The sequence below is a fragment of the Vitis vinifera genome, chromosome 19 (genome assembly GCF_030704535.1).
Source record: "Vitis vinifera cultivar Pinot Noir 40024 chromosome 19, ASM3070453v1".
Classification (NCBI taxonomy): domain Eukaryota; kingdom Viridiplantae; phylum Streptophyta; class Magnoliopsida; order Vitales; family Vitaceae; genus Vitis; species Vitis vinifera.
The window spans coordinates 5644465-5669848 of NC_081823.1; the positions used below are offsets into that span (position 1 = coordinate 5644465).

General features: G+C 29.4%; 2 protein-coding genes across 5 annotated transcripts in view; both read right to left on the reverse strand.

Annotated features, from left to right (window-relative positions):
* Positions 1–8052: 8052 nt before the first annotated feature.
* LOC109121752 (putative F-box protein At5g52610) lies at positions 8053–9875 on the reverse strand. The gene is made up of 2 exons (XM_019216982.2): positions 8594–9875; positions 8053–8406 (listed from the first exon to the last, which is right to left on the reverse strand). The coding sequence occupies exons 1-2, from the start codon at positions 9738–9740 to the stop codon at positions 8384–8386; spliced, it is 1170 nt and encodes a 389-aa protein (XP_019072527.1). The 5' UTR covers positions 9741–9875; the 3' UTR covers positions 8053–8383.
* Positions 9876–17501: 7626 nt separating this feature from the next.
* The window catches only part of LOC100265768 (protein transport protein SEC24 C), a 36263-nt gene continuing 28380 nt past the window's right edge, over positions 17502–25384 (reverse strand). For 2 of the 4 annotated variants that reach the window (XM_002279604.5, XM_010646038.3), the window contains exons 15-25: positions 25285–25368; positions 23312–23431; positions 23126–23194; positions 21630–21707; positions 21357–21495; positions 20997–21161; positions 20256–20401; positions 19995–20174; positions 19142–19230; positions 18986–19017; positions 17502–18027 (exon numbers count right to left, since the gene is read on the reverse strand). In XM_002279604.5, the coding sequence (XP_002279640.2) occupies positions 17921–18027; positions 18986–19017; positions 19142–19230; positions 19995–20174; positions 20256–20401; positions 20997–21161; positions 21357–21495; positions 21630–21707; positions 23126–23194; positions 23312–23431; positions 25285–25368 (1209 nt within the window). In that variant the 3' untranslated portion in view covers positions 17502–17920. Of the gene's footprint in view, positions 19018–19141; positions 19231–19994; positions 20175–20255; positions 20402–20996; positions 21162–21356; positions 21496–21629; positions 21708–23125; positions 23195–23311; positions 23432–25284; positions 25369–25384 lie in introns of all 4 variants that reach the window. The other 2 variants (XM_059735557.1, XM_059735556.1) reach the window with 1 other exon arrangement.

The window sequence follows — 25384 nt, forward strand, 5'->3', positions numbered from 1 at the left end:
AGTTGATCTGCAAGTGAGCGATACTCTCTCGAGGCTTCCTGTGAAGACCTGATTGTATGCAAGCATGGATGAAAGTTTCCATTTTTTTTGCCGAAATTTCGCGCCAAATTTCGGGTTGATAAAGGCCCTTGCTTGGTCAATCTTGAAGGCCACTTATCTCTAGTGGATGATTGTATGCAAGGAAAAAACTCTACGCCCTTGCTTGGTCAATCTTGAAGGCCACTTATCTCTAGTGGCTGCAAATGGTGTTGATAAAGGCAGATTTGATATATGGGTTTTACAGGACAGCAAGAGTCTATTTGGGTTTTACATGCCCATCTTTAATATTGAGTTAACTATGTAGCAGTACGAAAGAACGAAATTCTATTTGGAAGTGTCAAACATCATCTTTTCTATAACATGGTGACCAGAACTTGGAGAGAACTGAACTGGGAACATAGTTGTCGAGATAGGTTTTCTTTTCCAATGACATATACAGAGAGCCTCCTCCCTTGTAAGTATTGAAACTGGCTTTCTTATACCTCCTTCTGGTGTTTTATCACAAATCTGCATCATATTTTTTTAAAAATGAAACAAAATGGTTCCCTGTTTTAGTTTTAATCAAACGAATTTACCATGGACTTTCAAAGTAATGATTTACTTAAGAAATCAGAGAGTTCCTAATATCTTCTCCTTTCTTTTAACAGGCAATGGGCTCATTGGTTCTTAAACTGAGGACATCTCTAGTACTGGGGCAAAAACTCTTGGTCATAGATCTTCATTGGCTTGTTTAGGTATTTTTTTCTAATCACAGTAAAAATTAGCTGAATTGCGCAATCCTTTTTGCTAAATCTATGGATTTTATGGTTGTTTGCTCCTTGTTTATCATCTTTGTAGACTTATGGATTCAAGTGAAAGAATTGATGTAAGTATTTGGGAAAAGGATTTGCGAATGTACGTTATACACAAATTTTTGGGCAGTGTTTCTGCCTAGTGAAATATTTAGTTTAAGAACATTACTTGACCAATTCTACAAGTACAAAAACTGCTTATGCTACAAGCTTTCTTAAAGGTTTGGCCAGTTCAAAGGCTAGTTAGTTAAAGCTGGATTTCGACTGAGGTTATTCAAAGGCAATGCTGCTCTTATATTATGATAACGTGAGAGGATGTTGTGTTTTATTTTACTTGTCAGAATCAAAGTCTTGGCTTGACTTTTCCTGAAGGCTGAAGGATTATATTTCCATGAGAGAAGGGCTGAGCTGCCAATGGTTCTCCTCTTTCAAAACATGTCAATATCAAAAGTCTTGGCTTGAATTATTGATGTCGATGTGTGCTGAGATAATAGATAAGCAATCTTCAAGATCAATGAAGAAGAGGTGTTTAGTAAAATAAAATAACGATGGCGGGTGTAGTTTTGCTTTTTATATTTTCAAAATAATGATTCCGAAGATCAATAAGAAAAAATATTGCTTATCTCAAATTTACTTGAATTTTTATTTTAGTTTATTATTATTATTTATTTTATTCCTTTTACTTCAATCTAATCGATAAAAAACCTTTTTTTCCTATTTAAGTAGATATTATGTACGAAGAATATATCAATTTTTAGTGATCCAAAATAGATACTATGTTTGCATTATAAGATCGACTAAGATATATCTTTATAACTTTATATTTTTTTCCTTTAGAAAGAATTTTTTAAATTACGGTAAAATTTTGATAGAAATAAAACTTTTTTGTTATATGGTATATCCAGCCCAATATCTAATTGATTTGATAAATCCTAACACAAATTATCTACCCAACGAAAATCCTAAGGATTAATACAATTAGGGGAAATGTTCAAAGGCATCCACCAAACCAACCTGATGAAACATGAAAGAAAAATGCCTGTAATCCATAGGTGACCAAACCAATCAGCATCTACCAGAACACTTCGATGGTCTATGAAGAAGAAGAAGAAGAAGACAAACACAAGGTAAGAAGCAAGGATTGAGCAGAAACAGTAAGCACTTCATCTAGTTGCACTATGATGAAAGGAAATACTACAAAACAAGCCAAAAGGACCACAACAATCTGCAGCACTAAACATGTTGTCCTCGATTTATGAATCAATGCGTCCATTGCCTGTTAAAGAAAGAAGAAAATATCAGGAACTCTTTGTTTCTTTAATTAAAAAAAAAACATATACTTAAAACATATTTAATAAAATATAAGGTATTTAAATAATATTAAATTTTATTAAAAATTAAATAACATATACTTCATATAATTATGCAATCATTTGTAAATTAATAACTACTTGATGAATTTAAAAAAAAAAAGAAAATCAAACAAAAGATAACCCACTACTAAAAAATATCTTATAAAATATCAATTATAAAATTACTCAAAATTTTTTATAAACATTTATTTTGTAATGTATATTAGTATTTAAATAAAATTAATTTTATAAACACTACATAAAATTTCAAATAAATACAAAAAAAAGAAAAAAAAATTCATTCAAGGTGCATACTTATCTAAAGTTTTTTTTTTCTTTCACATAAAATTACTTGTTTAGGTGGGACAAACCCGTAGTTTTGCTTTTTCGAATTCTTACACAAATCAAAGAATATTTTTATTTTTAAAATTTGAGGGCATCTTAATGATGGCTCCGCCAATTATTTATTTAAAGTTAGTTTAAGGATTTGGAGTTTATCGAGGATAAAGACAAGAATTTAATTTAGGGTATTAAAGATTAAATTAGCAGTTACCTTTATCAATTGATGGATTTGAAATATTTGTAAGATTTGATGATTAATTTAAAGTTACCTTTAATAATTTTTTTAAATATTAAAAATTTATTATTAAATATAAAAAATTATATACAATTGTGTTTATATGCAAGGGCTAAGATTTTTAATTTTCCCGAAAATTTCATAGAAGTTGATGTTGATCCAAGGGCTAAGATTTCACCCATGTTTTTAAAAAGGAATCCCACGTACTATTTTAAATTTACATTACTCTTTTATTTTATATTATCCATTTTTTAAAATTAATTTTCATATTTATTACATTAATCCTATTTTAAAAATTATTATCACTTTCACTTTTAATTTTTTAATAGTTATCCTTTTATTTTTCTTAAATTTTTAATATTTTTATTTTAAAATATTAAAAATATATATATTTATTCAAAATTACTCAAATATCAAAATAATTAATAAAGTTCTAATATTTTATAAAATTATAATTAATTTGATAAGATAAATTTTTAATAATTTAATAAATTAATGTCAATAGGAAAAAATTGTCACAACAAATTTTTAATAAAATTTTAGAAATTTAATCCCAAATAAAATATTTTATATAAACCTTGAAAATGATATAATTTTTATTTAAAATGTGATCAAACATGTTTTAATAAAATTTAAAATAAATGAATATAAATATATTAAAAGAATTTAAGATATTTTTTCTAAAAAAATTGAAAAATATTGTTATTAGAAATTTTAATATAGATTTTTTTATAAAATTTAATTTTTTTGAAATTAACAATCTGATTTAAAGTCAGATTTGAAGAATTTTAAAATTTGAAGAAACATTAAAAATTATTATTTATTTTAACAAAATATTTTCAATATCTTTTAACATAATTATTTCAAAAATATAAATATAATGTAGTTTAATTCTTAAATATCGAATAAAATATGTTTTCAATGAAATAAAATAAAATAAAAATTCTTTTAGGGTTATTTTTGTTCAATAAAACAACCCCTACTTGCATATTACTTCTTTTTCTATTATTTTTCTAGTTTTGATTAATTCTGTCTTACTAATATTTTATGTCAAAATAATGATTTATTCATGTATCCATAAAAACATATTTTTTTAAATTAATAAATATAGTTCGGAAAAGAGTTTACACTTTTGAAATTCAATAATAATAGTTATTTTAGTTCTTTTCAAATATTAATTTGTCTTTCATGATTTTTTTAATAAATAATTTTTTTTTTTGCTTTTCTTCATTTTTTTGTTTAATTTTTCATAAGGTCTATCACTTTAAACTAAACAAGCTTTAATATATATGTTTGTAATAATCCTATATTATACTAGTAGTTAAACACAATTGTATGTAATTTTTTTATGTTTAATAATAAATTTTCAATATTAAAAAATTATTAAACTTAGAATCTATAAGAAAATCAACAAAAACAATATATTAATTTAGAAATTATGAAATCTAAAATTTATATAAAAAGTTAAAACAAAAATTATTTATAAATATTAAAAAAATGATAGTTAAATTAAGATAGTGGTTCTATGAAAATTTTAAAAATAACTAAGATATGGAAAAAAAAAAAACAAGGTGAGCGTAAATTGGTGATAAGTTTTAATAAATAGAGATCAAATTTAAAAAACTTTAGTTTCTACTTTTATTTATTTAGATTTTATTTTTAATTTCATTTTATTTCTTAGTTAATTGGGTCTTCCTTAAATTCTAATACCATAATATTTGAAAAAATTTATGATCATTGATTCAACTTTCAACCCGTGCTCCATAAAAGGGAAAATAAAAGAAAAAAAAACTCTTCCATTTTATTTTTTTAATTTTGATACATAAAACTAAATTGTATCTAAAATCAGGAAAAATCCCTCCATACTTGGAGGGTACACCATAATTTACATTTCAATACTTGCATGGGAGGAGGCTCTCTGTGTATGCCATTGGAAGAGAAAACTTGTCTTCATGAGCATGTTCCCAGTTGAATTCTCTCCAAGTTCTGGTCTCCATGTTATAGAAAACAGAACGTACCCAATTTGCAAGAAGAATTTCATTCTTTTGCACAGTTACATAGCTAAGTCCTTGAATATTAAAATTTTGGGGGATATTATCACTCCATTTCTTCATCCAAACTGACTCCTTACTATCCTGTAAAGCCCATATATCAAGTTGGCCAAGTCCATGTCGAGCCACCAGACACAAACAACCTTCAAGATTCACCAAGAAAGGGCGCATAGTTTCTTCCTCTGGAATCCTAATTGTGCTAAAATTTTCCTCCTTATCAACTGCAAGGATGTGGCCGACCAGCCGCCCGTCTATCATTGATAAGCTAAACCAGAACACCGTTTCATTAATACATACATGATTGGAAGAAGTATAGGGACTGTATGGAACAGTACCCATAGATTTCCAGGATCCAACGATGGAAGAATATACCTTGCATTCATAAAGTTGCTCGTCTCTGTAGTAAAACTGAAATACTTTATATTCATTGAGTGTGGGGCCAAAAGAAACACCAATCTTGGGTATATATTCTGATGTGGGGGTTGGTGGGAGTAACAGGACTTCTCGGGTGGCAGGGTTACAAATATGTATGTCAAAGGTATTACTATCTTCAATCCTTTCATAAACAAAAGGGCCGTGGAAGTTAGTGCAACAGATCAAACCATTAAAGGAACAAACCATACCTTCAAAGTAAAACCCATCACAATCAAGGAAACTTTGAGTGGTTTCTCCATCAGTTTTGGTGAGCAAAGGTATGTTGTCGTCCCAAGAGGGATAAGAAGGATAGAAAGCATAACTTGAATTTTCTCGAGATTGGACTAGATGCGAATGCATAAAACTAGGACTGCAAATTAAATCCCGCCAATATTTAGAAACGGACTTGCATATCAAGAGGGATTTAACAGGAAGCCTTGAGAGAATGTTGGTGAGGATGTCTTCCACTTCAAACACGTTGTCATTCTGGGTTACCCGTATCAACTTGCTCCCAAAATCATCCATTCTTATCTTCCTCTACCTCTCTTTTTGTATCAAGAGCCTGCCCCCGCCTTCAGTAGAGAGAAACAAAAATACGGCAAAAGAAAAGAATTTTAAGAAGGGAGTAAATAAGAAAAGAATCCAATAAACCTACCTTCACTATGCAATTTATATATACCTTGAGATGTAATGTATTTAGTAGTTCCAAGGCCAAAAGAAACTCCAATTCTATTTGTTAACGACTTCTTAGATGCCATATTTATGGACTTTCCTTCCAATATCTATATCATTCAATAAAGTAGGTAATTATTAATAGGAAGTAGTATAAAAATGGAGAGTTTATGAGACGTACGGAAATAGGATTATTAAAAATTTGGAAGATTTATCCAAGAGGAACACTTAAACCCTGCCAAACCCCTAATATGAAAATACCCAAATCCCTAATTTCACCGTCTCTCTCCTCTGCGTCTAGCCCTTTTCCTATTGAAGACGAAGGCAGAAAGTTGATCTGCAAGTGAGCGATATGCTCTCGAGGCTTCCTGTGAAGACCCTGATCGAATGCAAGTCAGTTTGCAAATTTTGGCGTGAGCTTGATTTGCAGTCCTTACTTCAATGGTTTGCAGTTACAGAGATGACATTTGATGGAGATGACATTTGTGTAATTTCCCAGTTCTGGTCTGATAATAAACTCTTTCTTTCAAGACTCCAAATATACTAATCGATTTATGTACTAAAAAAAACTATTCAATAAAATATTAGATATTTAAATAACATTAAATTTTATTAAAAATTAAATAGCATATGATTCATATAATTATGCAATCATTTGTAAATTAATAACAATTTGATAAATTTTTTAAATCTAAATCATTTTAAAAATATGAAAATCAAACAAAAATAACCCATCACTAAAAAAATATTTAATAAAATATCAAATAAAAAGATATCAATTTTTTTTTATAATTTATATTGGTATTGAAATAAAAATAATTTTCCAAACATTAAATAGGATTTAAAATAATAACAAAAAATTTATAAAATTTATTTGGTGTGGACATTATTATAGTAACAATTCAAAGGTTTGTAATTCCATATTTTTTCATATTTAAGTTTAATAGAACTTTCATTAACCATGACGACCAAAAAAATAATATAAAAATAAAATTTGAAATACAAATAAAAATAAATTAAAAGGATAAAAAATATTGATTTCTAATCCAAGTCCATCATTATGTAGTCCTAAGTATGAAAATAAAATAAAATAGAAAAAATAAAACTAAAACCCATTATTCCATCTTCTTCTTACAATTTTATGGTTTTTTAATATAAAAAAAAAATGAGAATAGTGGTTTTATGATTTTTTTTTTTAACCTAAGATTTGAAAAAAAAAAAAAAACAAGATAAGTGTAAATTGGTGATAAGTTTTAATAAACAAAAATCAAATTCAGAAAAATTTAGTTTTTTTTTTAAATTTCGATTGTATTTTTAATTTAATTTTAAATTAGTAAATTGACTCTTTCTTCCACTTCAAACACATTCTCATTTTGGGTACACTTGGACTTACTCCCATAACCATCCATTCTTATCTTCCTCTACCTCTTTTTGTATCAAGAGATGGATGATGACTTCTTCAACAGACCTACCTCCCATAATCATCCATTCTTATCTTCCTCTTCCTCTTCCTCTACCTCTTTTTGTATCAAGAGATGGATGATGGCTTCTTCAACAGACCTACCTCCACTATACAATTTATATATCTTGAGATGTAATATATTCGTTTAAGAAAGGAAAAACAAGTTATAATGCTAAAAACATTGATAAAAAATAAATTTCATATTTTATCAAAAAAATTAAATAATATTTTCAAAACAGAATTTTGGATTAGAATTCTTTTAATAATTTTAGAATTTTTTTTTTTTTTGCTACAAATTTTAAAAAGTCAATAAATTCACTAATAAATTTTAGAAGTTTTGGAAATAACTAAATGTAAACCACCTGAGAGTGATTTTTTTAAAATTTATTTAAAACCTATTTAAAACATGAGAAATTATAAATAAAATTAATTTAACAAACATTAAATAAAATTTATAATAAAAAATTGTATAAAATTCATCTAAAGCTTTTTTCTCACGTAAAATTACTAAAATCTGTACTGATATGTAGATGTGTAATTTGATTGATATTATATATATATATGTTATGATCACTTTATTATTATCGACTTGAATTAAAGATTCAAGGTGTCCAAGACCTCCATGAGAAAATCTGAGTAAAATGGCACGGGAAGAAGCCAAGCCTTCAACAATATAACAAAACAGGAACTAAAAGATGTGAGAAAGCTTATACCCTAATCAGCCTTTTTATAGCTTTTAGAGTAGGGCGAGCGATGTTCTCTAACCAAATATTTCATCTAGCAATAGCAAACCATGCAGAAAAGACTGGTCTCAAAGCAAGTCAAAAAAATATTGGAGCCACCTCTTGAGCAGTCAGAAATTAACATGGTGACAAATCAAAGAAAAATGCTTATAATCTGTAGGTGTCCTAGGCAATTAGTATTATATGGCGTTGTTCTCCTGATCTGCCGAGATGATGATAATAATAGCAGCAAGGATTGAGCACATGAAGGCCATGAGAGTGAAATAGATTGATGTCCTTGATTTAAGAATCGATGCGTCCATTGCCTGTAAAAAGAAAAGGGACAATATATATCAGCAACTCTTTGATTCCTTCATTAAAACACTACTCAGAAACTGATTAATTTTCTTAATTTTTTAAAATATGAAGCAGAACTGTAATAATTTAATCAACTTGAAAAATCTCTCCCTACTTGCCGGGGAGGTAGAACATGATATAGGTTTCAATACTTACAAGGGAGGAGACTCTCTGTGTATGCCATTGGTAAAGAAAACAGCTCTTCCGAATCATGTTTTGGATCCCGGTTGAAGTTTCTCCAAGATCTGGTCCCCATGTTATAGAAAACATAAAGTTTGGAATTTGCAAAAAGAATTTCATTCTTTCGCACAGCTACAGATCTAACTGGTTCACTATCAAAAGTAGTGGGTATATAATCATTCCATTTCTTGATCCAAACAGACTCTTTGCTGTCTTGTAAAGCCCATATGTCAAATCTATTTTGATCAAGTTTATGTAGAGTCACTAGACACAGACAACCTTCAAGATTGACCAAGAAAGGGTTTAGAGTTTCTTCCTCCGGAATCCTAATTATGCTAAATTTTTCCTCCCTATCAACCGCAAGGATGTGACCAACTAGTCGTCCGTCTATTATTGATATACTGAACCAATACACTATTCCATTAATACATACATGGTTGCAAGAACCAGAGGGACAGTGTGCAATAGTACCAATGGATTTCCATGATCCAGTGATGGAAGAATATACCCAACATTCATAAAGATGCATTTCTCTGTAGAAAAACTGAAATACCTTATATTCATTGATCGTAGGGCCAAAAGAAACACCAACCGCACCTGGATATTTTGATTCGGGGGTTGGTGGGAGTAACAGGACTTGTTGGGTGGCAGGGTTGCAGACCAGTATGTCCAAGGTACTACGTCTAAGGCCTTTTCCGATGACAGGGTTGTAGATATGTGTGTCCGGGGTTCTACGTTGAATCCATTTACGTAAGAAATGGGTTTGGATGTCAATGCAACAGATCAAACCATTAAAGGAACAGATCATACCTTTAGAGTAAAACCCAGGACATCCAGGAAGAAAACTTTCAGTGGTTTCTCCATCAGCTTTGGTCAACAAATGTATGTTGCCGCCTCGGAGGGTATAACGATGGAAAACATAAGTGGGATTTTCTTGAGATTGGATTAGATGCAAATTCATGAAACTACGACTGCAAATTAAACTCCACCAATATTTACAAACGGACTTGCATATCAAGAGGGATTTAACAGGAAGCCTCAAGAGAATGTTGGTGAAGATTTCTTCCACTTCAAACACATTCTCATTCTGGGTATACTTCAACTTACTCCCATAATCATCCATCCTTATCTTCCTCTACCCCACCTTCAGCAGAGAGAAGCAAAACAAATCGCAACAAAAAATAATTTTAATCTCTAGGATGGAATAAGAAAAGAATCCAATAAACCTACCATCACTATACAATTTATATTATCTTGAGATGTGATATATTCAGTAGTTCCAAGGCCAAAAGAAACTCCAAATTCGTAGGCAACTTCTTAGATACCATATTTATGGACTTTCCTTTAGGTATTATCTATATCATTTAATAAAAGAAGTAATTATTTACATTCCTTATCAAAAGAAAAAAGAAATATAATAATGCATCAAATTTAACGGAAAAATACTAAAAACATTGATAAAAAATAAATTTGATTGAAATTTTATCAAAAAAAAATTCAAATAATATTTTCAAAATAGAAATTTGACTAGAAATTTTTTTAATAGTTTTAGAGGTTTTTTGCTACACCTTTTAAAAAGTTAATAAATTCAATAATAACTTTTTAGAATTTTTGAAAATACCTAAGATGATGTTTATTTTTTGGTTGAATAATAAAAAAGAAAAATTTTTATTTTTTTATTCAATTATAAGCAACTTGTTGATATCGATTAATATAATTAAAGTGGACTTGTTATTAATAGGTTCATTTTAATTATGTTAGTGGATATTAACGAGTTACTTTTAATTGAATAGAAAAAGTCAAAATAATACTATCTAAATATAAATAATTTTAGAGTGAATTTTTTTATTTTATTTGAAACTTATTTATAACATAAAAAGATGTACTTCATTGTAAATTTGTAACGGCTTTATTAAACCTAAAAATCTCAAAGTTACACAAAAAAAAAAAACCATTACTTAAAAAATGTTTAATAAAATATAAGGTATTTAAATAATTTTAAATTTTATTAAAAATTAAATAGCATATACATCATATAATTATGTAATCATTTTAAAATTAATTACTACTTGATGAAATTTAAAAATCTAAACATTTAAAAAAATTAATAACTATTTTATAATTTATATTAGTATTTAAATAAAATTAATTTTATAACCACGAAATAAATTTTAAAATAAATACGAAAAAACTTTATAAAATTTATTCAGCGTCCACAATAATGTAAAGTTTTTTTTTTTCACATAAAATTATTTTTTTAGGAGGGACAAACTTGTATTTTCGCTTTTAGAATTCTTAAATAAATCAAAGAATATTTTGGAAATTTGAGGGGCATCCCATTATGGCTCCGCCAACATATATGAAAATTATTTAATAAATTATTAAATATAAAATTATCAAAATTTATTTTTACTAAAATTTATTTTATAATGTATATTAGTATTTAAATGAATTCGATTTAAAAAAAATGAAATTTAAATAAAATCTAAAATGTAAAAAATTATAAAATTCATTTACTGTCCATAATTATATAAAGTGTTTTCCCATATAAAATTATTTTTTTAGGAGGGACAAATTTGTAATTTTATTTTATAAAATTCTTAAATAAATGAAAGAATCTTTTTATGTTTTTGAAGATTTGAGGGGCATCCCATGATGGAATCCCCCATTAGAATGCTTATATTTTCATATAAAAATTTAATAAAATTTCAGCTTAACCATGGTCAACAAGATGTCTAAAAAATTAATATAAAAATAAATTTAAAATAAATTCAAACTATATAAAATATTTATTTTTGCCCAAACTTTATCATTAAATCAATAGCAAAAATATAAAAATAAAATAAAATTTAGAAAAATGAAAATAAATTGAAAAGATAAAAACTATTGATTTCAATTCAAATCCATTGTTATGTGGAATAGTAAATATTAAAATAAAATAAAAATAGAAAAAATAAAACGAAAGCCCGTTATTCATATTTGCTTTCCTTTTTTTTGTCTTTTATTTTCTTCTATTGAGATGAAAAGAGGTTAGTACGACATGTAGAAATTTTGGAGCCTCAAGCGAAGCGAAGAAAAATCAAAGGCAACTAACTAAAGCAAATAAAAAAAAAAAAAAATGTCTGTAATTAAGAGTCCGTTTGGTAATGATTCTAAGAAACGTTTCTAACTTTATTAACATTTAAAAAGTTTTATTATTCAAATGTTAAAAATGTTAGAAATGTTTCCTAAAATCACTATCAAATGCACTCTAACTAAAGTAAAAAAAAATCAAAGAAAAATATTTGTAATCCATAGATGAACAAAGCAATTAGTATTTGCCACAATACTTTGACGGTCTACAAAGAAGTTGATGAGATAAACTAAACAAGAAGCAAGGAATGATGAAAAACAATACTCCAAAACAAGTCAAAAAGATCACAACAATCTGCAGCATCAGTCATGTTGTCCTTCATTTATGAATCAATGAGTCCATGGCCTGTTAAAAGAAGAGGAAGAATATCAGACACTCTTTGATTCTTAATTAGGAAAAATCCCTCCATACTTGCAAGGGAAGTACAACATAATTTACATTTCAATACTTACAAGGGAGGAGGCTTTCTGTGTATGCCAGTGGAGGAGAAAACCCGTTTACACGACCATACTCCCAGTTAAATTCTCTCCAAGTTCTAGTCCCCATGTTATAGAATAAATACTGTTTCCAACTTCCAAAGAGAATTTCATTTTTTCGCACAACTATATATTGAAATTGTTCAATTTTAAAAATGGGCATATAATCACTCCATCTCTTGACCCAAACGGACTCCTTGCTGTTTTGTAAAGCCCATATATCAAATCTGTTTTCGACAACTCCATTTTCAGCCACTAGACACAAACAACCTTCAAGATTGACCAAGAGAGGGTATAGAGTTTCTTCCTCTGGAATCCTAATTATGCTAAATTTTTCCTCCCTATCAACTGCAAGGATGTGGCCAACCAGCCGTCCGTCTATTCTTGATCTGCTGAACCAGTACACTGTTCCATTAATACACACATGGTTGAAAGAAGTAGAGGGTGCGTGTGCAACAGTACCTATGAATTTCCAGGATCCAGTGATGGAAGAATATACCATACATTCATAAAGTTGCTCTTCTATGTAGAAAAATTGAAATATTTCATATCCATTGATTGTAGGGCCAAAGGAAACCCCGAGCTTAGGTGCACATTTTGATTTGGGGGTTGGTGGGAGTAATAGGACTTCTCGAGTGGCGGGGTTATAGATAATTATGTCCATGTGACGACGGGGACTACGTCTAATAACACATGAACGAGACTTACGAGGGGTAGTGCAACATATCAAACCATTGAAGGAACAAATCATATCTCTAAAGTAAAACCCATCATAACTAGGGAAACTTTGAGTGGTTTCTCCATCAGTTTTGATCACCCAATGTATGTTGTTGTCCCAGAAGACATAGGAAGGATAGAAAACATAACTTGGATTTTCTTGAGATTGGATTAGATGCAAATGCATGAAACTAGGACTGCAAATCAAACCTTGCCAGTATTTACAAACGGACTTGCATACCAAGAGGGATTTAACAGGAAGCCTTGAGAGAATATTGGTGAGGATTTCTTCCACTTCAAACACTTTCTCATTCTGGGTTACCCACATCAACTTGCTCCCAAAATCATCCATTTTTAATATTTGATCTTTCTGGACCTCTTTCTCTCTTGTATCCACCTGTAACATTCAATAGAGAAACAAAAATATGGCAAATAGAATTTTAATCTCAAGAAGGGAGTCATTAAGATCACTATATATTTATCTTGAGGATGTAATATGTTAGGTAGTTCCAAGGCCAAAAGAAACCATAATTGTATTTGCATACAACTTCATAGATACCATATTTATGGACATTGCTTCCCATATTACCTGTATCATTTAATAAAGTAAGTAATTATTTAATAAAGGAAAAAACACTAAAAACATGGTATTAAAAAAAAAAAATTGAATTTGACTAAAATTTTATCAAAAAATTCAAATACTATTTGCAAAACAGAAATTTAACTAGAATTTTAAAAAATAATAATAATTATAGAATTTTTGGAAATAACTAAATATAAATTATTTGAGAGATTTTTTATATTTAAAACTGATTTATAACATGGAAAGATATTGATTGTAAACTTGTAACTAAGTTAAACAAAAATAACGCATTACTAAAAAATATTTAATAATATATAAGATATTTAAATAAAATTAAATAGAATATATTTCATATAATTATCTAATCATTTGTAAATTAGTAACTACTTTATGAAATTTAAAAATCTAAACATTAAAAAAAAATTTAAAATCAAACAAAAGAGAACCCACCATTTAAAAATATTTAATCCAATATCTAATCATTTCTAAATTAGTAACTACTTGATGAAATTTAAAATCTAAACATTTAAAAAAAACAAAAAAAAAAAGTCAAACAAAATAATTTGTGTCCATATTTATGTAAAGTTTTTTTTTTCACACAAAATTATTTTTTAAGAGGGACAAACTTGTATTTTTGCTTTTGAAAATTCTCAAATAAATCAAAGAATATTCTTATTTTTTAGATTTGAGGGGCATCCCGTGATGGCTCCGTTATATATAATAATAGGTTAACCATCGTCAAGATACTTAAAAAAAATCATTTGGTCAATAATAATATAAAAAAAAAATCAAAATTTAAAATAAATTTCAAAATAAAAATAAAAATTAATTAAAAAGATAAAAATTATTGATTTTTATTCAAAATCCATAATTATGTAAATCCCAAATATGAAAATAAAGTAAAATCCGTATTTGTACATGACTTCTTAGATACCATATTTATGGACATTGGTTTCAATATTACTTATATCATTTAATAAAGTAATTATTTAGGTTGGTTATAAAAAATAAGAATAAATATTTTATTTCTATTATTATTTCTCTTAGAATATGAATGAATTTGGTGATAAAAATGGGAATAAAAATTTTATTTTCATTAATATAAATCAATTTGGTGATACCAATTTTTACGTTATGATAAATATAAAAATGTAAAATTGAAATTATTATTTGTTTTTATCCAATATTTTGTAACAATGGAAATAAGAATGAAAAAGGTAATAAATGGATGATAATATTTGTATATATAGTTTAAAATAATTTTTATTTTTATTTTTAAAAAACTTTCAAACTATACATAGTTTTAAATATTTTTTTTCTTTCATTTAAATAAAACATCTTCTGATTTTTTTTCTAAATAATAAAAACTTATTTGGTCATATGATTTAAAAACAATGTTTCATTTTTTAAAATAAAAAATTATTATTTTTAAAAATTTATAACACTATTTGGTTGTTATTCTCCAAACACGGTTTAAAAAATAAAGTGAAATATAGAAAAAGTTTTTTGAGAACTTTTGTTTCATCTATTTTCAAAAGCAAAAAGAAAACCTAAAGAAACTAGAAATAATAATAAAAAATAAATAAAGTAGCACATGTAATGAATGCCACCACATTAATTATAATAAATGTTAATTAAATATTATTTATGACTTCCATTAATACTCATTAATGAAAATCATTAATATTATTTATGAGTTCCATTAATATTCATTAATGAGAATATTAATGGAAGTCATTTGGAAAGCCTATAAAAGGAAGAAATTTTTTATTTTCTCTTATTCTCTCTGTCTTTCATTCTCTCAACTTTCTCAACTCTCTTCTCTGAATCCTTTTTCCCATTATATATATCATTAAAGTAAGATATATTTTATTTCTACTATTTTATTTACGTTTCATTTATCTTTGTTTTACAACACGTTATTAACACGAATTGCTCTGAAGGTAATTCCCGTATCTTAAACTTGAAATTATTTATATAGAATAAAATTTTACATATTTATATTATTGTTGATTTTGTTTTGTTATATATTATTAAAATAAACAAATTATTTGATTTTGTTTATAATCAAAAGTGATACCAATGTTATTTATTATAACTGATTCTAATAATATTGTTTTGTCATATATATGAAGTTATTTGATAATGTCGAATCTCATAAAACTCGAATTTGTGGCACTTGACATTTCAGGAAAGAATTATCTATCTTGGATCCATGCAATGAATTTTGGAGTTACGATCAAAGAAGGAAATCAAGCATCCCTGCAAGATCATGCAAAAGCACTGATTTTCCTTCGTCATCATCCATGAACGTTTAAAAAATGAGTATCTAATGGCAAAAGACTCTTTTACTTTATGGAGTAATTTGAAGGAAAGATATGACCACCAGAAAACTGTGATTCTCCCAAAAGTTCGATATGATTGGATGCACATGAGGTTGTACGTTTTAAAACTGTTAGCAAATATAACTTCGCACTTTTTAAAATCAACTCTCAATTAAAATTGTGTGGAGAAAAAAATCACAAAAGAAGACATGTTAAAGAAAACTTTTACAATGTTTTATGCCTCAAATGTGCTCATGCACAAAATATTCTGAATTAATATCATGTCTTCTTGTTGTTGAATAAAATAATTAATTAAAAAGAAACATTATTGATTTTTATTCAAAATCCATAATTATATAAATCCCAAATATGAAAATAAAATAAAATGGAAGAACTAAAACAAAAACCCATTATTCCGTAGATATCCACTTTCCCTTTCTTTTTGTCTTTTATTTTCTTCTTCTTAGATATTTTGTCATATAAAATAATTTTAAGATTTTTTAATTAAGAAATATAATACTAAAGGAATTGCAATTTTGAAATCCGATTAGAATAGTTATTTTAATTATTTTCAAATATTAATTTGTCCTTTGTGATATTTTTTAAATAAATAAATACATTTTTTTTTTGTTTTATTTTTCTTGACATCTATAACTTTAAACTAAAAAATTTTAATATGTATGTTTGCAATAATATTCCTATATTATATAAGCAATTAAAGAACAAATGTATATATATTTTTTATATTTAGCAATAAAATATCATTTAATATAAGGGCTTGATAAGAGATTAATGTAGAAATTATGAAAACTAAAATTTATATTAGGAACAGTTGGCTAATCCCATTTAGAACTTAAATAAGGATCCAATAAATACAAAAAATTAGTTTAAAATGACTTTATTGTTTTTTTTTCTTATAAAATCATATTTTTCCAAGTTTTTTTACAAGACAGATGAATTTTAAATCAAGAATTTATTAGTGAGACTAATAATTTTTAAATTATCACTAATGATTTTTAAAAATAATTTAAAACTCAAAAAAAATATATAATCACTATAAAGAATAATATACCATTAATCGAATCACTACAAAATAAAAGATTGATTAAACATATAGTCATGACTTAAAATTTTATAAATTTTCTTAATGGGTAAATGTGGATTTTAAATTAAGGGAGAAATAAGTAACATTTTAAAAGGGTGTTGGATTTGAGGATTTGAGGCATTTTAACCGATCTCACCCCTGTAAGTACATGGCTATTTTTTTCACAAGAAATGACCAAACCATTGGTACATTTTATCATCCTTTAGTCAGGTAATTAATCAACAAGTGTATTACTTCCTGAAAAGTGTTCTTTGAGATGTAGAAGTGGTTGAATTGTAGACCTTTAACGGAATATAGTAGTAATTAATTCTACATTACAAGAACTAATTACCTGGAAGATCCCGTGGCTCACAGTTGTTGGATCAACATCTGCAATTGCCCGGCCGGTAAAAAGTAGCATCCCATATCTTTTCACTACAATAGTAGTAGCTGCTACTCCTAGTTAGTGCCTTCGCATTTCACTTAAGGCTTTTGGATTTAAATATTTGTTGACTATATCGACTGCAGTCCACAGTTACAAAAGAAATGGAAAAAAATAAAATAAAATAAAATAAAATTACAGACCATCTATTTGAATAACACCCAATCGGTCTATAATTTTTATCTTTTTGTTGTTTATGGTTTCTGTGTGTCTTCAACAGAATAACAGTACACAAGCAATGGCAACAAAACAAAATGGGAAAAATGGCCAGAAACAGCCAGCAGAATCTAGAAGGATAAATGTATGTCCTGTACTTATTTATTAACCACCACTGACAACTGTAAATACAGCTACACCTATTTAACTCCAACCCATTACATCAAAACTCAAGCTCAGCTTTGCTTCCACAACAAAACAATGCATGATGAGGTGTCGACTCTTCAAGCACATTTCCTAGAACACAGCCTCATTTTTCTCTCTTTCATTTCAAACTATATGTGTGGGCCATCACAGCTTGTAAACCCGCCAAAGACGCATAAATTGATCAAGACATTTTGATCTGGATTTGCCGATGGATATGTACTAGAAATTCAACATAGGAGAGTCCAATTGCAGTCTTGTCTTCGACCATAAATGAGAAGAAGAGCATCCCTTTGTACAGAAAGGACAAACACAGGTTGAATTAAGTTAGTCATAACAAAATCACATTTTCATACAATTCAAAATGACATGGCACTTGATCACACATTTACCTCCCACACCCCTACTTGGATATGAAACAAGTTCATATACTATAATAAAAAATAAAAATAAAAAAGGCACTTCAGTTTTACATATAAAAAGATGATGTAAGAGAAGTTCTGCAGGCATGCAACAGGAAAGTGTCTTTAACATCAGGCAGTTTGATCCATATCCCAATTCCACTACCTACTGCTTCATGAAAGACCAGACGTGGGTCCCAAGTGACCAGACCAGACTATAATTTGCTAATTAAAACAATCCAAATGTCTTGCAAGTCCCCCTTAAATTTTTATTAGTGGAGTCAGAATCTGGGCATCCATGAAAATGAAAATTTTCCATTCTGCCTCATATTGCAACTGAACATTCAAATTGGTAGTGAAAATTAGATCACCAGAATAAACACTAAATGATCATAGTAATGCTAATAATACTTAAAAACAACCGAATCTTCAGGTTCAATCTATTGTGCTTTGTCCAACTGTCAATGCAGTTGAGCGCTAGTTTGCATGAAGTCTGTTCTAGTGCAATGACATTGAGACCCTCCTTGTAATCATTAAAACACCCTATTGTGATCAACAATAAAATAACAGAAAAAGTTTTTTCCCCTTTTAAATCCACGGAGAAACATGACAGACTCATCTCAAATAATGTGCATAATTTAAATGGGAAGGTTTAATTTCCATGGGACATCCAGACAGCACTAAAGATCTCTTTTCAAATAATTTTGGATGAAAGAGAATAGTGGATGACACAGGTCACATTGAGTGGAATAATCTGATGATATTTTGGTTCACTGTGTATAGACACACTAACACACCAGTCTTAATTTCTTTGTAATTTTCGTAGAGGGTTGTTTTAATTGACTGACCTGATGCATCTCCTTTTCTGCATAATTTTATGCTGCAAGAAAATAAAAATAAAATTTAGAAACATAAATAATTTACAATCAACAAACCTAAACCAAATAGGAAATTATATTTAATTATGAAAATGCTGTAAGATCTTTAAACAATATCATTCGTACCGGAGGTATGAACATCTTTGGCGCCTTATCTCATTTACCAGTTCATTTAGTTTCTTTGACAAGGGATTGTCATACTGCTGCAGCACAAACTAAACAAGAAATGAAAAGAGGTTAAAAATGACACAACACCAACAATACATGAATATGAGGAAGTTAAAAAAGACAAGTTGGACAGCCAGGTCCCCAGAAAATGAATCTTGTGGCTACATACTATCACTTGTTAGAAATTCTGATCCTCTACAATTCTTAGCTAAATCATAGAAGGAACCTTAACATTTCATCATTAGGAAGAAAGGAAAATATGGATATGGACATCCATAAGCACTCTTTTAGCAGTATACTTAATAATCAAAATTGTAAGCCAATAATCAACATAGCTTATTTATTATTAAAATGTAGTAAATAGTTCATCCTTACGGCTGCACTTGTGGTATGGGTTGCAGCAGGGTTATAGGAGATTTCAAGTTTGACTCCTACCAAGGGCAAAAAAATATTTTACCTACTGAAGGAAAAAGAAAAAACATACGGTAAAGGATCAAAATCCTCACATGATTCTGGGACCATCTTATTTCATGCCTTTAGATTGGAAAGTTCTCAGAGAGACAAAGTAAAAGGCTACATGAGGTTTTCAGATCAGAGTTAACAAATTCATCTGATAATCAAGATTGTTAGATTGAGTGATTTAAATTCTAGATCATCTTAAGATATTCCTGAACCTCATCATGTGTCAAGTTCAAGTGCTCAATGCTATGATTCTTAGGGTAATATTCAAAATGTTCTAAACAATAATTAATAATATCTGTCCAACAATTACTTCAAAAAAAAATAAAAATAAATAAATAAAATAAACTACCTGACTAGGAATTACGTCAACCGAAGAAATGCCAAACAGTTGTCGCATGATATCTGGATTCACCGAATTCCCAATATAAATCAAACCATCATCACCATTCTCCAGTAGATAGATTCCATCATCGCTAACATGCTCACTGGAAAGTGGAATTGTAGGAGGAATAAGAGGCCTGTCCCCTTCCTGTCAGTTCAGAAGAAAGATGACAATGTTTTTAGAGCATATTAAAACAGAAACAAGCATAAAACGATATAACACCCTTACATGTGAATTAAGGTCATGGATAGCCATCATCCTCGGGTACACCAGAGGTATTGCCAGAGGAGTAGAAAGTGGGGAAACATAATTGATCCAAAATGACCGATCATCTATTCTCCCATCAGTTCGCAGTCCAATACTTTTGATCAATGCTAAAAAGCAAGAGAAGAATAATTATCAATTCCTGTAGAACATCTTTTCTGAGAAGACTTATGTTATATGTCTTCTACAGTTATTGCTCAATAAAGGGAGATGCCAAGCTTTGATAAATAACATGATTACAAAGAAAAAAAAAGGGAGGGGGGTTGAGGAGAAGGGGAATAAAGTTCTGAGAAGAAAAAAAAAAAACTCATCTAATTTTAGGTTGTCAACAAGCATTTAATTAAGCATCGCAATTTTAAAAATAAGCTCCAAAGATTTGATATTGTATGGAAGTAACAAAAGAAGGGGAAAAAGGAATTAAGCTTCAGTCACACTATGATCACTTAAAGGACATGTGGTGATGGTTCAGCATCACCAACTGATCCATCTTTTAAGACAATATGTTATCCTAGCCAACTCTAAAAAAGGTGCCTTCAATAGAATATGTATTCCACACACTTCTTAGACTACTACATTTATAAAGTAGAAAATGGTCAAGAAGTTGATTCTCCTGCCCCTAAACAAATAAAAAAAAATATGAAATGAAGCATTTGGTCCAAAAATGGAAGTTCTATCACCAAGAATTATAAGCAGCAAGGGATATACCAAGGGTGTATAAAGGCAGAAGTTTAAGTGCCTCAGGAAGAATTAGTTGTCCAGATGATGATACTGTTGCACAAAATTTACGATATGAATGCAGAATGTTAATGCAAAGGTTCGTCACTTGCTCCCTAACTTGTGAGAGTGGTGTTGAAGGAATTTCACTTGCCGCTGCACAGGTTCACATAAAAATTAGAATTATGAACTATGTATTGTATTCTGAAATTACAGAAGAAAGAAGATATCATTCCCACTTGCATTGGATGTTGAATGAGAAAATTAATCATCATAAACTGGGTAAATGCACATCATAAAGGCAGTAAGATCCACAGAGCAAGGGCAGAAATACAACATAGAATCAGATACCTTGCTTCAGAAAACATGCAAATTGAGTATCCAAGTCGGCTGAGCGGAACAAATTACTTAGCATACTTGTACATGGTAGAGAGAGAGTAGTAACTCGAATTCTTCTCTGGCCATAAACAGTGGTGTAAAGAAGGGCACACTGGACAAAGACAAACATAATATAATTAAACGGTTAAGAGTGATAATTTACTCTATACTAACTAGCTTAACAAGGTAATAAGCAACATGAGGATTCAAAACTTGGCAGTGATTGCAGAGAAAAGTAGTTTGTACCTGAAAAGCACATTCGGAGCCATCCTGCAACTTATCGTCATGTTTTAATGTTACCATGATAGCTTTGTCACAGTCAATCTGCACAACAGGAAGGCTCAGTTAGAGACATCACAAATCTATACTAAAATAAACAAGCAAACTCCAATTTTTCAAATCAAATAAATTAGTAGCAATAGGAGAAGAAAACAAGAAAATGGAAGAAGAGAGCAAAGGTAACACAGAAACAATTAAGTCAACACCAGGACTGTTCTCAAAAAGCATCCATAAAGCATTACAACAAAGAAAATGTCATCTGTACTGATCTCTGATTGAAATTTTCATTTTGATAGGCTGCCCCTACTTGAAATTGAGCTATGCAAGGGAGAAAATTTTAATATACAAGAATAGTCATGAAATCAATCAAATGACCAATAAACTAGGATTCAGACATTTCTGCAGCAAATCAACCAAAGTTAACCACCATAACAAACTAAACATTCCCAACAACTAACCATTCAGTGGATCACCTAAAGAAGACACAAAAGGACAAAGCTAAACTACAAGTAGTATACATATTATCTTAACTTGAATGACGCAGAAACTTCTTCAATAAAATCAGCGATTGTGGACATAAACTTCTTTGACAAAAGCACTAAGAAAAAGTTTTAGTCTACAATGGCATTAGGGCCATCATTTTTGGCTTGAGATTTGGTCTAGCAAAATTTTGAGACTACTCAAATGGAAAACCACAGATGGTAATCAAAACATGTATCATATTGTATCCTAACTCTCTGTCTTGAATCATGTTGTGTATCATTTGTATCATATTGTACTGATTTCTCTATATTCTGTATCATGCATTGTGTTGCATAGATTGAGAAATTTTTTATAGGATATTGCTTTAGGTTAATACTCTAATGATTTCACACAGTCAACATATCATTCCAATCATACTTTAAAGTAATATTCTAATGTTTTTTATAAATTTTGGCAAACTGTGAATGCATCATATAGGTCACACTAATACATTTCGTAAGTGTATTATATCTAATATATTATTATATTGGGTTAATTTCATTCACCTCCCATGAGGTTTGGGCTAAATACACCTAGCCACCATTAGTTTGAAATTTTATCGAATACCTCCCTTATTTTTAAATCAAATGGGAGGTGAGTGAAATTTACCTTTATTGCGTATTATGGGATAAAAAATAAAAGGAAAAAAAGAAAGAAACAGTGTGTCTTAGCAAGTAGCACACATTGCTTCTTGTGTCCATGCCTCGAATGTCATATAATACTAAAACCCATGAAATGGTGGGAATAAGGTTACATAGCTCAATAATAAAACGCCAGCTAACAAATTCCCCTCAAATTATATTAGAAAATAAAACCATGATCACACTCTAAGTCTGGCTAACATTACACTATGGTTCAATAAAACTCAACTATGAAAAAGAATGAAAAGCACCACTAGGTTGCATAAGAATAACCAAATATTCTGTAAGAGATATACAAACCCCAGGTAAGTCAACATCTGTTGGAATGCGTCTGCAAAAGTTTCCAGAGTACTCTTGAACTTGAAGACCCTGTAAAAGATGGAAAAGAAATTAATTTGTATAGCACAGATTAAAGATAAAAAAAGCTAATTATCATACAAAAGAAAGGAATCAAGCAACTAAAGTTCATACAACAAAAGAAATTACCTGGCTGCATCTGACACGCATCACTGCCTCAAAACCTTGGGGCTTTGTGATGTTCCATCTAAGGTCATTGTAAAGCTTAGCAGGATCAGAAAGGGCTGAGAAGGGGTAATAATAATACACCTGAAAGTGAGGGCAACAGTTTGCATTAACCTCTTATTTTTGAGAGCAAGTTCTAAAAATGGAGCAAGTCTTGAAAATAGAACCTTACGACCATAAAAGATTAAGTCTTGGTTTGGATATATCCAAGTTCTATAAAATTGGAATGTTGAAAATTTGGCATCTGATTGTACAATTTCACCCATGGATGGATGATAAAGAGCCACAAAAAAAAAAAAAAAAAAGAAATGGAGAGAAAAGTATACACAACTCCAATTGGATTGGTTTGGGAGGATTACCAGTGTTTGGAGCAAACATGACCTGTGAAGAATCCCCATGTGTTTTAAGAAAACTGTCATTAACATTCTCATACAAGATAGAATAGAGTACTTCTCGCCTCTTTACAAATATCTTAACTTTGGCAAAATATGTTGCCTTTTTCCACAAGAACGTATTTCAGCACCAATTCAATGCCAAAAGGGCCCTCAAAGTGGCAATTCAAGTGTGTGTGTGTACACAAATATATATATATATATATATATATATATATATATATATATATATATATATATAGAGAGAGAGAGAGAGAGAGAGAGAGAGAGAGAGAGAGATGATGATTTTTTTTTTTTTTTTTTTGATAAATAAAAGAAGGCATTAAAAGAGCAATTAACGCAAGAGAGTACACAGGACATACACAATGAGTGTCAAGAGGCAAAACAAAAAAGAGGGAAAAAAAAAAAACTACTCCCTCCCTCAACAAGAACCCAACCAATCTACAAAGGCAAGAATTAAGATATGATAGAAGTTGAGAGCAAGATAGTGCACAAGAAAATTGCAAACCACAAATTGAGTTATGAGACAAAAGTCCAGAGCAGGATAGCACATACAGAAGATGGAAACCACAAAACTAGGGAATGCTGGAGGAAGAAAAGGATTTGGAGCCAAAGGACTAGGGATGTGCAAGTGAATGCAAATGTTTTCCCCTTTTATGGAGTTCATGGCCAAATTCCACCTATATGTGATTTGAAATATCAAAAAGAGATGTTTTACTTTAGATGTTTTACTTTTTTTCCTTCAAATACTCAAAATTAGGAATCCACACATCTAGGACACAACCTCCATGAACTTCTTTTAATATTAAGGTTTATCATTCCTTTGATGTCCAGCAGAGTATAAACAGGCAAGGAAGGATGCAAATTGCTTGTGGCCTTGAGATAGGTGAAAGGACATCCAGGCCAGAGAAAGTGAAATAGGACAGGCAGATCATAAATGCAAACTTGATGTTCAATGTCATCATGTAGTTTGGAAAACCATGTATGCATCTAGAAAAGAAGTTTACAACGTTTAAAGGGCACATACTTCCCCAAAATCACATTTTCAAGAAGAAAACAGTGCTAAGTTACCATGATCTATGTTGCATGTTTTGACTATATCCAGTTCTGAAACAGACTGGGCTACTCCAGCATTCAGTGAGCTAACTAGGAATAGGTTTTCAGTTCTGCAGGTATTATAATTGGTATATTCCATCTTGCTGACCCTTCTAAGAAATTGTGCAAAAAAATTGATGCTTTGCATACATTCAGCAATTGAGTTGCACCTCCCCTTTTTTCCTTAGGTGCCTGTTTGATACATATTCTTTGCATATCAAAGAAAGACAAATAAAAAATTGTGTAACAGAGTAAAACAGAACGATTACAATTATCTGTCCTGCTTTTGTCAACACATATCTGAAATATACACTTTCAAGAAACAAAATAGACAGCTGTAACTAGCTAGCACTCAAGATCTGTTAAAATATGGGACCATCAAGTACCCACAGTTACATCAACTTATTTGACAACACAGTATGGCATAAGATATGAGTCACTCAACGGTACCTGTCCTCCTGTAGTTCTTGGGATGACAGCAATAGATGCAATATCTACATAGGTTTGGGTAGTAATAAAAACATCAACACAGACCTGAAAAAAGTTTAAG

Bases quoted from the DNA above. Each gene is read 5' to 3' on its own strand.
- LOC109121752 (XM_019216982.2), bottom strand. From the start codon at position 9,740: ATGGATGATTATGGGAGTAAGTTGAAGTATACCCAGAATGAGAATGTG. The intron at 8,407-8,593 runs GTAAGTATTGAA...TTCTTTTTACAG, and splicing joins CACAGAGAGTCTCCTCCCTT to GCAATGGACGCATCGATTCT.